At 36.4% G+C, this 13,454-nt stretch overlaps 1 protein-coding gene across 1 annotated transcript in view; it reads left to right on the top strand.

The window, feature by feature from the left end:
- ECT2 (epithelial cell transforming 2) overlaps positions 1-13,454 on the top strand; it is a 67,200-nt gene that overhangs the window by 40,258 nt on the left and 13,488 nt on the right. The window contains 5 exon segments of the mRNA XM_017889482.1: positions 6,921-6,944; positions 6,946-6,997; positions 7,164-7,283; positions 10,039-10,177; positions 12,065-12,219. Of these exon segments, the coding sequence (XP_017744971.1) occupies positions 6,921-6,944; positions 6,946-6,997; positions 7,164-7,283; positions 10,039-10,177; positions 12,065-12,219 (490 nt within the window).

Here is a 13,454-nt window from a genome sequence, read left to right on the forward strand (position 1 = left end):
CCGTCTCGGCCTCCCAAAGTGCTGGGATTACAGGCTTGAGCCACCGCGCCCGCTGGCCGGCACTTTCTTAAAATAAGACAGCAGTGAAGTTGGCCATATCAATTGACTTTTCCTTTCGTGAACGATTTCTCTGTAGCATGCAGTGCTGTTGCACAGAATTTAACCCATATTAAACTGCAAAGTTGGAGTCAGTTCTCTTAGATTTTGACACCATGTTATCAACTAAGTAGTATTCTAAATCCTTTCTTGTCATTTCAACAATGTTCACAGGATCTTCACCAGGAGTAGATTCCATCTCAAGAAACCACTTTCTTTGCTTATATGTAAGAAGCAGCTCTTTTATCTGTTCAGGTTTGTTTATGAGATTGCAGCAATTCAGTCCCATCTTTAGCCTCTACTTCTAATTGTAGTCCACTTGCTGTTTCTGCCACATCTGCAATTCCTTCTGCAACTGAAATCTTGAACCCCTCAAAGTCATCCGTAAGGATTAGAATCAACTCTTCCAAACTATTAATGTCGATATTTTGGCCTCTCACTATTGACAAATGTTCTTTTTTTTTTCCTTCGTTTTTATTTGTACCTCCTTTTTGGCTGAGCTCTGGCTTTTGGTTTTGTCTCCCTCACCTCTCTGCTGCTGACCACTGTAGGCTCTCTGAACCTTGACAGTTACTTCCCTTGAGGTCCCTACCCATGCCTCCTGTCTCTCGCGCTCAGTTTTACCTGCCCGACGTAAGGTCTTAAATGGCAACCCAGATGGCGAATGCTTTCCAGTAGGTTTTCTTTTTCTTTCTGTTTTTTTCTCAGTTCAAGTTTAATAGAAACTGCAAAAGATCAATTGGCTTATGCCCTCTAATGATACCGCATGCAAACCAGTGGCCTGCCCCACAACACAGCTCATGCCATTCCTACCAAGGGAAGAAATGCCGGCCTCTGTAACCCCTGTAGGAAAGGCCTGCTTTGTAACACACCACATCTCAGCTGAATCTAAAGTCTAGTGTTTTACTTATGAAAAGAAAATAGAAGAGAGGTTTTGTTGTGGCTGTCCACTGCAGCCTGGCACTAAAATGTCCCAGTGCTCACTTCTACTTGGAAAAATATTCTTTGCTCGTTTGGATATCATCCAGTAGGTTTTCAATTGACTTAGTGATTCTTGTGACTCTTCTGATGGATCTGTTCTATCTGTGGCTTTAGCCTTATGAAATGTGTTTCTTAAGACTTGAAAATTGAAATTACTCCTTGATTCATGGGCTGCAGAATTGGATGTTGAGTTGACAGGCATGAAAACAAAATCTCCTTGTACATCTCCATCAGAGCTCTTGGATGACTAGGTATATTGTCAATAAGCAGTAATCTTTTGAAAGGAATATTTATTTCTGAGCAGTAGGTCTCAAGAGTGGGCTTAAAAGATTTAGTAGGGCAGGGTGCAGTGGCTCATGCCAGTAATCCTAGCACTTTAGGAGGCCAAGGTGGGCAGATCATTTGAGGCCAGGAGTTTTAGACCAGCCTAACCAACATGGCAAAACGCCGTCTGTACTAAAAGTACAAAAATTAGCTGGGTGTGATGATGCACGCCTGTAATCCCAGCTACTCAGTGGCTGACGTACGAGAATTGCTTGAATCCAGTAGCTGGATTTTGCGGTGAACCGATTGTGCCACTGCACTCCAGCCTGGATGACAGAACAAGACTCTTGTCTCAAAAAGAAAGAAAAGACAATTTAGTAAACCATGGTGATGTGCTGTCATCCATGCTTTGTTGTTTCATTTATAGAGCACAGACAGTCAATTTAGCATAATTCATAGGGCCCTAGTATTTTCAGAATGGTCAATGATCATTGGCTTCAACATAGTCAGTCACCAGCTGCATTAGCCCCTAACAAAAGAGTCAGCCTGTCCTGTGAAGCTCTGAAACCAGGCATTGACTTCTCTCTAGCTGTGAAAGTCCTAGAAAGCACCTTCTACTGGAAGGCTGTTTTGTCTACACTGAAAATCTGTTGTTTAGTATAGCCACCTTCTTCAATTATCTTAGCTAGATTTTCTGGATAACTTGCTGTAGCTTCTCCATTAGCACTTGCTGCTTCACCTTGTACTTTTATGTTACAGAAATAGCTTCTTAAACTTCCATGAACCAACTCTGCTAACTTCAAACTTTTCTTCTGCAACTTTCTTACCTCCCACAGCTTTTGCAGAATTGAAGAGAGTTAAAAACTTGTTCTGAATTAGATAGGGGCTTGTTCTGGATTGTTAAGGCTGGTCTGGTCTTCTGTCTGGACCACTCAAACATTCTCCATATCAGTAATAAGGTTGTTTTACTTATTATTCGTGTCACTGGAGTAACATTTTTCATTTTTCTTCAAGAACTTTTCTTTTGCATTCACAGTTTGGCTGTTTGGTGCAAGAGGCTTAGCTTTAGGACTATCTCTGTTTTCATCTTGCCTCTTACTAAACTCAACCATTTCTAGCTTTTGATTTGAAGTGAGAAATGTGTGACTCCTCCTTTCACTTAAATAGTTAGAGGACATTGTAGGGTTGGTTATTACTTTCAATATTGTTGTATCTCAGGGAATGGAGAAGCAAGAGGAGAGAGAGGTGATGGGAATGGCTAGTTGGTGGAGCACTCAGAACACACACACATTTATCAGTTAGGTTTGATGTCTCATCAGCTTATTAGACTATGGCTATTCTAAGTTTTCATCATCTAGTTACGGTTTTGAATTCTTCTCTAAAAACACTGATAATCATGAAAATGATTCTATCTAACAAGTGCCCTTAAGTCAAGTTTCTGATAACTTTAAGATCAATGGACTTGATAAAAATTTCCAAAACTCTAATTTAAAAAATTGTTGGATTCATGAAACGAGATCAAGCAGAACAAAATGAATTACATAAGATTGAATAACTGATGAAGATAATGTTTTAATGACTTTGGTTCTTTATGCAAATGTTTTGTTTTCCAGACTTAAAATCTTCTCTCTCAAGCTATCTATAATTTACAACAGTTTGATAAAGTATGCTTTTATAAATATAGATAGAACATTTTTTTCTATTTGATTCCTCCACAATTTGAAAACTTTCTGAGCATTCTTTTAGCAATATAGTTATTTACCTAAGTCTAATAGAAATCTGCTCTCTCTTTATACTAGGAAACAATTGAAAACATAGGTTATATTACCAAGGCTTTGACTGAAATGTCATATTTGACAATATGCATAAAATGCCTGCCTTCAAAGGTTCCTAGCCTTACAGTGAGTAAATTAAAAACTGTCACTTCTTGGCAGACCCAGGAACCTTAAGACTGTAAGTAAAATATAAAGTCTGCCTTGGTTTGGTATCCTAGCCTCAAGAGGTTTTAAAAATCTGAGATTTATATGTGATCACTGTAGAAAAAAAGTTATATTTCTAATAAAAAGCTGTAATATACCTTTTAGATTGTCACTCTGTTGGTTGTTTTTGAGTTCTTGTTATCTACCTATAGACTAGATCCTAAATTCTTCCGGGTTTCTCCAATCCAATTGTCTTCCATAATATTGCTAAAAATGGGAACTGTACTGTTTCTAAAGCCCTATCAATGGAAACTAGATAAATTTTAAGAAACAAGTCTTGTGCCTGATGTATGGGCCACATAAAAAGTTCACCAAAATATCTTATGCTTTAATCAGAGACATTCAAACTGCAAACCAGGACAAGAAGTTGACATTTTTTTAATGCTGTAGACAGCCTTTCCCAAGACAATGGAGCAAGACTTCATATGATGACACTCCTACCCCTCTTGATGCCTGTCTTTTTGGCTTGACAAAATAATACTGTAATTAAATTTCACAATCAGTAACTGCTATAAGTAACTTGACAAAACCTGCCCTAAGAAATCCTTTTATTCCACTAAGTAACTTTAGCAATATCTATAACACAACTGTTTGTTCAAAATGTACTGGTGGTCCCTTCTGTAGAGTTGGCATTCTTTGCTTTAATTCAACCCAGTTCTAAAATACTACTCAATGGCAACAATTAGTCTTATCCAGTACCCACAACGGTCTTTTGATTTGTTTAGTTAGTTGCCATCAGGCTTGTGTTCTGTTTCAAAATGATTGTACAAACTAAATTTATTATATTAATTATTTTTTGTTATGATTTTTAAGCCTTGTTTTTATTACTTGTCTAATCTTTGTAAAGCCAACTCTCCCAACAGGTTAATGTTAGCTTAACACTTTGAGATGGCTGCTAATACCTATGGAACTAACAAGATGGAGCTCAGTGCTAGACTTCAGGCAAACCTGCCCTGAGAAAATTTTCCCTTCTGTCCTTTTTGATACTCAAATGTGGCCCAGCTCCCTGACATAGACCCTCTATATCTTCCCCACAATGTGGGATAGAGACAACTGGGACAGGTTTGTCCAGGCCCTGAGGGACAATTAAGCCTAACTTCAAGATGATTGATTAGCTTTGCTTTCAGAGAATGATCTTGATCAAAGGGGGAAATGTGAGCATTGATTATACAAAATTGGATCATTCTTGTTATACCCAATTAAATCAGAGTTGAGAGACAGAGGGGAAAAACACTCCGGGCGCATGGCACCTGTTCTAATAATTAAATTTTCCACAAGCCCAGCGGCTTAAAATGGCCTGCTATAATCCTACTCTCAGTTTTACCTAATAGTTGCAGAAGCAACCTGCCATGACTCTGTGACTAGTTTTACTCACTACTGTCATTCAACACTCAGCTTGCCAGTTCCCCAAAACTTTACTAGTGTCAGTGAACTTTCTTTAAAACCAATACATAATCACATTTCTCTTTCTAATAAAACTCCCAACCTTCTCTTTATTATTAGAACAGACTTGATTATTTGAAGACCATCTGGTCAGTATGTATGCCCTGAAGTATAATTCTTGCTTCCCCGATAAAAAGTAAAATTAGAAATTTATATTTTATTTTTGACTTTGACATTATTGCTATCTTCAGTTTTACTAAGCTTTTCTTTTGTAGTGTTTAATTTGCTGTTATTCTCATCCAGTGTACTTTTCATCTAAAACATTGTAGCTTCCATCTCTATATGACTGATTTGGGTCATCAGAAGTGATGACCACTGCTTCCTTTTTCTTTTAAGTCTTACATGCTTTCCTTTTGTACTTTCCTACTTCTGCCAAAGTGTTGCCACCTTATATATCACGTACATATGAATTGCAAGAAAATCTTGAAGAACAGTTCATGTGCAGAACAGTTACAGATACAATCAAATCTCACCAAAAATTCACTTGTGTTAAATGCAGAATTTTGTTGTTACGAGGCTAATGAAAAATGATACTTTTATTTGGTCAATAAATAAGATCTTTTAAAATATCTTTCATGTTTTGCTTAAAATGTTCAATCCTCCTTGCAGTTTTCTGAATTTATGACATGAGTATAATAACTTTAAATTGTTTACTAATTCACTCATCTCTGTTTCAGGTGTTTTTTTTCTCATTAGTCTTATTTTCCTGTTTGTGCATACCTGGTATTATTTTATTGGATTCTAGACATTATCAGTTTTACTTTTCTGAGAGCTAGATGTTTTTATATTCTTAAAAATGTTTTTTAGTTTCTTCTGGCATGTAGTTAAGTAGCTTGCAAACAGTTTGATTTTCATGTTTTGCTCTTAAACTTTGTTAGGCAGAATCAGAACAGTATTTAGTCTAGGGTTAATTTTCCCCACTATTGAGGAAAGACCTTTCTTAGTACTCTACCCTGATGTCACATTAATCTTGAAGTTTTCCACTCTGATTGATGTCACCATTCCATGCCATATGAGCACTGAGCACTGTTACCTCTAATTTTTAAACATGTCTTCCCTAACCTCGGATAGTTTTCTTACACACATGCAGTGATCATGTTGAGAACTGTGTACACAAGGAAGCCTTCCGAAAACAGAGGGAGTTCTCTCTGTGCAGCAGTTTTCCAGTAATTTGCCCTTCAAACTAGGCATCTGATCACACTGGACACCCACATTTGTTTCTTTCTCTTAGGGATATAGCTAGGCACTATCTGTGCTTTCTTTGCTTTCTCTAGGCTATAAGCCAGGACAGTTGTAGGGCTTGTCTTGTTTCTGTTTCACAGAAATGGATGTTAAGTGTCTTGAGAACCCTTGTTTCTTTATATTTTGACTGATTTTTTTAGTTGTTTCAGGCAGAAAAGTAAGTTCATTCCCTGTTCTATCTTGTCTGGAGCAGTAGCCTTAGTTTTTGTTTCAGTGAAATGATTAGCCTATGACGTGGGAAGACTTCCATAAAACCTTATTTGAACTTATACTGAGAACTTCAAAATTTTATTAGTCTTAATTTTGTACAGGTTTAATGTGTTTTATAAAGTGCATAGGCTGTATAGTAAAGAATATAGAAAGGAATAATAGTAAAACATACCTTTCTGAAGGAGTCTGTGGAAGTTTTTTGGTTTTTGTTTTTTTTTTGAGATGGAGTTTCACTCTTGTTGCCTAGGCTGGAGTGGAATGGTACGATCTTGACTCACTGCAACCTCCGCCTCCTGGGTTCAAGTGATTGTCCTGCCTCAGCCGCCGAGTAGCTGGGATTATAGGTGCCTGCCACCATACCCAGCTAATTTTTATATTTTTTAGTAGAGACAGAGTTTCACCATGTTGGTCAGGCTGGTCTCGAACTCCTGACCTCAGTGATCCACTCCTCTTGGCCTCCCAAAGGGCTGGGATTATGGGTGCAAGCCACCGCACCTGGCTGGAAGTTGTTTGTTTGTTTGTTTTCCTCATCCTGGGCTCCATAGGCATGGAAACTTTTTTAATGTAATGGGATACTTTTAAGGAATATTTTAACTGATTCACTTACCAAAATTAAGACATTCACATCAAACACAACTTGTGACATAAGTTGTGTTTGTTGCAGTTTTCATGTTCTATTTTAACAGTTTTAAAATCACTTTTCAGGCATATTAATGAGGATAAGAGAAAACAGAAGCTCAAAAGCAAATTTTGATGTTGTTTATGAAGTAGATGGATGTCCAGTAAGTATTCTTAGCAATAATTACTTTATTTTTTCCTTCTTGTTAATGAGGTTTCTGTGGTTTCAATATAAATAATATCTTGGCACTACTTTCTTTTAAATTACAACTTCTTAAAAATTACTTGATACCAAGTGATCTCTTTTGTTAATATTTTCAACCTATACAGGCTAATCTTTTATCTTCTCACCGAAGCTTAATACAACGGGTTGAAACTATTTCTCTAGGTGAGCACCCCTGTGACAGAGGAGAACAAGTGACTCTCTTCCTCTTCAGTGATTGCCTAGAGGTAAAGATACACTTCATATAGTATAATAACACTGCCGATTTTTGTAACTTCCCTGAATATTTAAAACCAAGCTTTAATTGAAGTATAATGTAGAATTTTAAAGTAAACTCAAATAATCATTTTTTTAAAAATTGAGGACAATTGATGATTTAATACTGTTAATAAAATGCCTTTAGAAGAAGGTCTAATATTTTAAGAAGTATAAACTTTCATTACTTCAAATCTAAGTTAAAAATGAAAATTTATTTCGCATGCAATAAATGCTTAGGTGCAAGAGATCTGATAAGCTTCTTGTTTTCTATGTTTTACTTATTCAAAGCATTTATAGAAATAATTCTGAGTTTTTTGAAATTTACGAATTTTTTTTTCAATAATGATGCGATTGTATTTTGTTGAAGAGAGAGAGAGCTTGATAATTTACTATTATGAATTCTTTATGATTCCTCGATTCTTCTTAAATCAGCAGGTTTTAGAGTGAATGAGGGGATCAGATGGGGTATAATGAATCTAATTCTAAAATTCTGACTTATTCAAGGTAGATTTTCTTTTTGTATTACCCCTGCAAGGAAATTGAATTATGTGTGTGTGTTTTAACTTGTTCATCCCTCTAATACGTATTTTAAACAACAGTAGTGAGGGATAAAAGAAGTGTGGTTTCCCTTCATCTCAGAAGAGAAAATGTTCATTTTGATTAAACAGACATTAATAAGGAGACTCCTGACTTTTCTGTCACTGGAAACTTTCTGTTACCTTCATCAAAATGATTAAAGAGTTTCCTTTTTCTTTTCTCTCCTCTCCTCTCCTTTCTTTTCTTTTTTTTTTTTTTTTTCCTCTCTCTCTCTTTTTTTTAGACAGAGTCTTACTGTCATTGCCCAGCTTGGAGTGCAGTGGCAAGATCACAGCTGACTGCAGCCTTGACTTCCTGGGCTCTGGTGATTTTCTTATCCCAACATCCCAAGTAGCTGGGACTATAGACACCACCACCACACCAGTCTAATTAGTTTTAGTAGAGACTGGTTTTGCCATGTTGCCTAGGCTGGTCTCGAAATCCCGGACTCAAACAATTTACCTACCTCAGCCTCCCAAAGTGTTGAGATTACCATTGGGATTACAGGCATGAGTTACTGCCCCTGCCTCCTTTTTCTTTAAAGTCTTATATGCTTTCCTTTTGTCCTTTCCTACTTCTATCAAAGTGTTGCCTTCTTATATATCACATACATTATTATTTATACTATAAAATACAAGGGAATCTTAAAGAACAGTTCATGTGCAGAACAGTTACAAGTACAATAAAATCTCACCAAAAATTCACTTATGTTAAATGCAGAGTTTTGTCGTTATGAGGCTAAATGAAAAATACTTTTTTTTGGTCAATTATGTTACAAAAAGCACAAAAGTAAAGACAGTCAAACTACTATACACAATTGACTATCTCCTGAAGTGAGAAAGTCAAAATAATCATGAGGCAGATAATTCTCAAATACCTGTTTCCCTCATAAAAAGGACTTTAGCCTGCCCTGGTTGAGAACAGATGCTCGGTGGAATCAATTTTCAATTATATTTTATCTGGATTTGCATCATCATGGGGTTTTACTGTATATAGTTTCTCTATACGTTGTTTGCTTCTATTAAAGCTTTTATAGGTTTTTCCTGTTGGAGTTCCTAAGTCAGCTTGCTCTATTCATCTAATAGGTTAGGTTATCTTTATTTCTTTGCTGATCCATTCTGGTTTTCATCCCTTATTCCTAAGAGCTATGACTTACTTTAAATTTTTGATCTTATATCCCCTCCAAATTCCTTGAAGTCTTCTGTAATTGGTTCATTAACTTGCCATTCACTTTACTTTCTGGTATTGGTCATCTTCTGTAGCTCTCAAGTCCCTGGCTTCTCATTTTCCCTACCTTCTTGAATCTGTTGATTTTTTTGTTCTATCTCTTGTAGCCTCCCTGTCTTAGAATCACTTCAACAAAAACTGCTTTATTTATAACATTAAATTTGGACTTCAGAGTTCATAATAAATAAAAATAAAATAAAAACATAATCTTAAATAAACTGTTGTTCTTTAGCTTGTTTGTTTAGGAAAAATAAAACTCTAGTGAATTGGGAATGGAAATTATGGTACATTCTTAACCTGATAAAAACCTGTAACCATCATTGTATTTAATAAGTGTTAGAAACATTCAAAATGGATAACATCTATTTTTTCTTAATGACAGATTATGTTATACTGCAACTAATTTTGGATTTAAGGATATATTTAACTTTTAAATGTTTTATCTGTACTTTAAGGTTTTTTTTTTTTTAACTCTGATGTACTAGCATTTGTCATCAAATTAACACTTATTGTTTTTCCTTTTTAAAAATTAAGCTTAAAATCACTTAATTGTTTTGCTTAGCCAACTATTCCTCTTCTCCTGAATTCTAGGACTTTTATTTAAGATTCTGTCATTCTTTGATTCTATCTCTTCTCAACATGCTTCTAGTTTTTTCATACCTCTGGGACCTTTTGCAAAATATCCCTTGGCCTGTTTTCCTGATGTTTGAACTCCTCTTATATAAACATGAGCATTTCTGCTGTACAATTACATGTCTGACTTTTGTTACATAGTAACTCTGCTTATAACAACTTTGTAATGAATAATCACTAAATGAGTTATAATAGATTTATGTGATTAGTGCTATTTTATTTTTTAAGTATTTGGTCCTTATTTTTCTTCATTTTATTGACTGATACTTTTTTATTTTCTATAATCAGATAGCAAGAAAACGGCACAAGGTTATTGGCACTTTTAGGAGTCCTCATGGCCAAACCCGACCCCCAGCTTCTCTTAAGCATATTCACCTAATGCCCCTTTCTCAGATTAAGAAGGTATTGGACATAAGAGAGACAGAAGGTATGCTGGTTGGATACATTCTTGGTTATATAAAAGTAGTTTATATTCATTGTAGGTTTGATTTATTCCATTTTGGCTTTTTTTAATTGGTAAATTATCTTTCAATATAGTTGGTCAGACTGCTAAAGTAATTGTTCTTGCACCTCTATCCCAAATCCATCTCTAGGAACAGAACTGACTTTTTATTTTCTCAAATGAAAGTACTATCTCAACTTATAGGATACTCTCATCTGTTAAAGGTCAAAGAGCTTTTAAATGGCTATGTATTAAAATAGCACCCTAGCCTAGCCTATTCCCACACCAAAATTTATTTTTTTGTTTCCTTCAGAATACAGAATAACCAATCTATTACCTGTACCCCCTATCTTAACACTTTCACTGTTGCCAACAGCTGCATTTTTAGGGCTAGGTTTAAGGTACGAATCAGGAATAGATGTGAGTGCAATAAATAAACCCAGAGTAACTGGTACACTTGATAGGGAGTCATATGTGTATTAAGGAATGGTTTACTCTAAACTTTGGTAGTGTTACAGAGCAGGTTCTGTGAAGGCCTGAAATTGCTGAAAATTTATAACTACCTACAACAGTGTCATCTATTTAATTGACACCCAGTGGTGTATGTGCATGGCCATATTTTGGATGTTAGGCATATGGTTTTATAATGTTTAGCTCTTTCCATTACTGATTCCTCTAATAATGAAAGGTTTCGTTTCATGAGAAATTATTCTTTTTTTTTTTTTCTTTATAAGAAATGATTCTTTCTTTGTTTTTTTGTGGGGGTTTTTTGTTTGTTTGTTTTTTGAGATGAAGTCTTACTCTGTCACCCAAGCTGGAGTGCAGTGGCGTGAACTTGGTTCACTGCAGCCCCTGCCAGGATTCTCCTGCCTCAGCCTCCTGAATAGCTGGGATTACAGGCGTGTGTCGTCATGCCTGGCTAATTTTTTTGTAATTTTAGTAGAGACGGGGTTTCACCATGTTGGCCAGGCTGGTCTTAAACTCCTGACCTCAAGTGATCCGCCCACTTCGGCCTCACAAAGTGCTGGGATTACAGGCATGAACCACTGCGCCCAGCCAAGAAATGATTCTTAAAGAAAACTTGAACAGCAACTTACTGCTCTTTTCACTTAGTTGACAAATTCTGGATTTATTAAAGATTACATAATATAGTTGTCCCTTGGTATCCATGGGGGATAGTTCCTGTACCTACCTTGGTTACCAAAATCTGGGATGCTCAAGTCCTGGATGTAAAATTGCATAGTGTTTGCATGTAACCTATACACATCTTCCCATATACTGTAAGTCATTTCTAGGTTACTTATAGTACCTAATGTAAATGCTGAGTAAACAGTTGTTATACTATATTCTTTAGGGAATGATGACAAGAATAAAAAGTCTGTACATGTTTAATACAGATACAATCTATTTTCTACTATTTTTTCCACTATTTTCGGTCAGCAGTTGATTGAATCCACAGATGCAGACCCACAGATGTGGAAGGCTGACTCTATAAATCTTCACTTTTGGATTTTAATTATGGCAGACTTTGTTTAAAATAGGTTGTATTTTAGCATCTTGGTCGTGCACCTTTTGTAACACTTTTAATATTTTTATAGAAAATATTAAATGATGTGGAAAATACTGTTTAATTAATGTCATTAACTTATCATTATCATTAGTTCCTTACATGGTATACTATATTGTCTTTTTAGTACTTCAACTTAATATGGTGATGTTCTTTGTCTTATTAAAAATAGAGAGGACGAGGAAAGTGGAGAAGAGATAGTTCATTTCATTGGAATTTCATTGCTCTGAGGGAACTAAACTTGCATATATCTGTCATTTTCCAAGGAGTGACACTTAATGTTTATGGTTATTCTGGAACCCTAGATTGCCATAATGCTTTTGCCTTGCTTGTGAGGCCACCAACAGAGCAGGCAAATGTGCTACTCAGTTTCCAGATGACATCAGATGAACTTCCAAAAGAAAACTGGCTAAAGATGCTGTGTCGACATGTAGCCAACACCATTTGTAAAGCAGATGCTGTAAGTTCTTAAAACAGTATTATAATGAAAGTTTCAATTTCATGACAGTGCACTCAGACTAAACATGTACATTTTTAATGACTTATTTATTATGAATGGAGAGTTTTAGTTTTGTGTATATTAAAAACACTGACTTAATAAGTTGTTTTAGAAAATATTTTATAGGCCGGGCGCGGTGGCTCAAGCCTGTAATCCCAGCACTTTGGGAGGCCGAGACGGGCAGATCACGAGGTCAGGAGATCGAGACCATCCTGGTTAACACGGTGAAACCCCGTCTCTACTAAAAAATACAAAAAACTAGCCGGGCGAGGTGGCGGGCGCCTGTAGTCCCAGCTACTCGGGAGACTGAGGCAGGAGAATGGCGTAAACCCGAGAGGCGGAGCTTGCATTGAGCTGAGATCCGGCCACTGCACTCCAGCCTGGGCGACAGAACGAGACTCCGTCTCCAAAAAAAAAAAGAAAATATTTTATGTAGTGTAGGTACAGAAAACATTGTTTGAGTTTTTGACTTACATAAGGTAGGCCTTCATAGTGTCACAGCTCCTGTGGCTCTGATTCGGTGAAGATTTTGGGACTTCTTGTAATGTACCCTGTGATTTTTCATTGGTACTCTTAGACATGGCTAAAAATTAAAGACTATTTTGATTTTTGTTTGTTTGTTTTTTGGAGACAGTCTCACTCTTGCTTAGGCTGGAGTGTGTAGTGGCATGATCTCGGCTCACTGCACCCTCTGCCTCCTGGATTCAAGTGATTCTCCTGCCTTAGCCTTCTGAGTAGCTGGGACTACAGGTGCACGCCTCCACGCCCTGCTAATTTTTTGTATTTTAGTAGAGATGGGGTTTCACTGTGTTGCCCAGGCTGGTCTTGAACTCCTGAGCTCAGGCAGTCTGCCCACCTTGGCCTCCCAAAGTGCTGGGATTACAGGCGTGAGCCACCGTGTCTGGCCAAAAAAAAAGTCTTATTGAAAGCAATAGATAGCTAATAACATGTTGCCAATCTATTTTTCTCACGTGAACCTCTTAAAATCAAATGCTATCATAAATATGTAATTATCATTATACTATACAGATTGAAAATAGATGAGAGAATCAAAATATTGAAGTTAAATGACTTGCCTGAAATCAGGTATCCCTGGATGAAATCTAGGTCCCTAAAAGATAATTTGGCTTCTTCTTTATATATGAGAGAGACATGTGATAGACAGATATAGACCTATTACTCTTTGCACAAATGAC

This window comes from Rhinopithecus bieti, unplaced genomic scaffold (genome assembly GCF_001698545.2).
Source record: "Rhinopithecus bieti isolate Rb0 unplaced genomic scaffold, ASM169854v2 scaffold_18353, whole genome shotgun sequence".
NCBI lineage: Eukaryota > Metazoa > Chordata > Mammalia > Primates > Cercopithecidae > Rhinopithecus > Rhinopithecus bieti.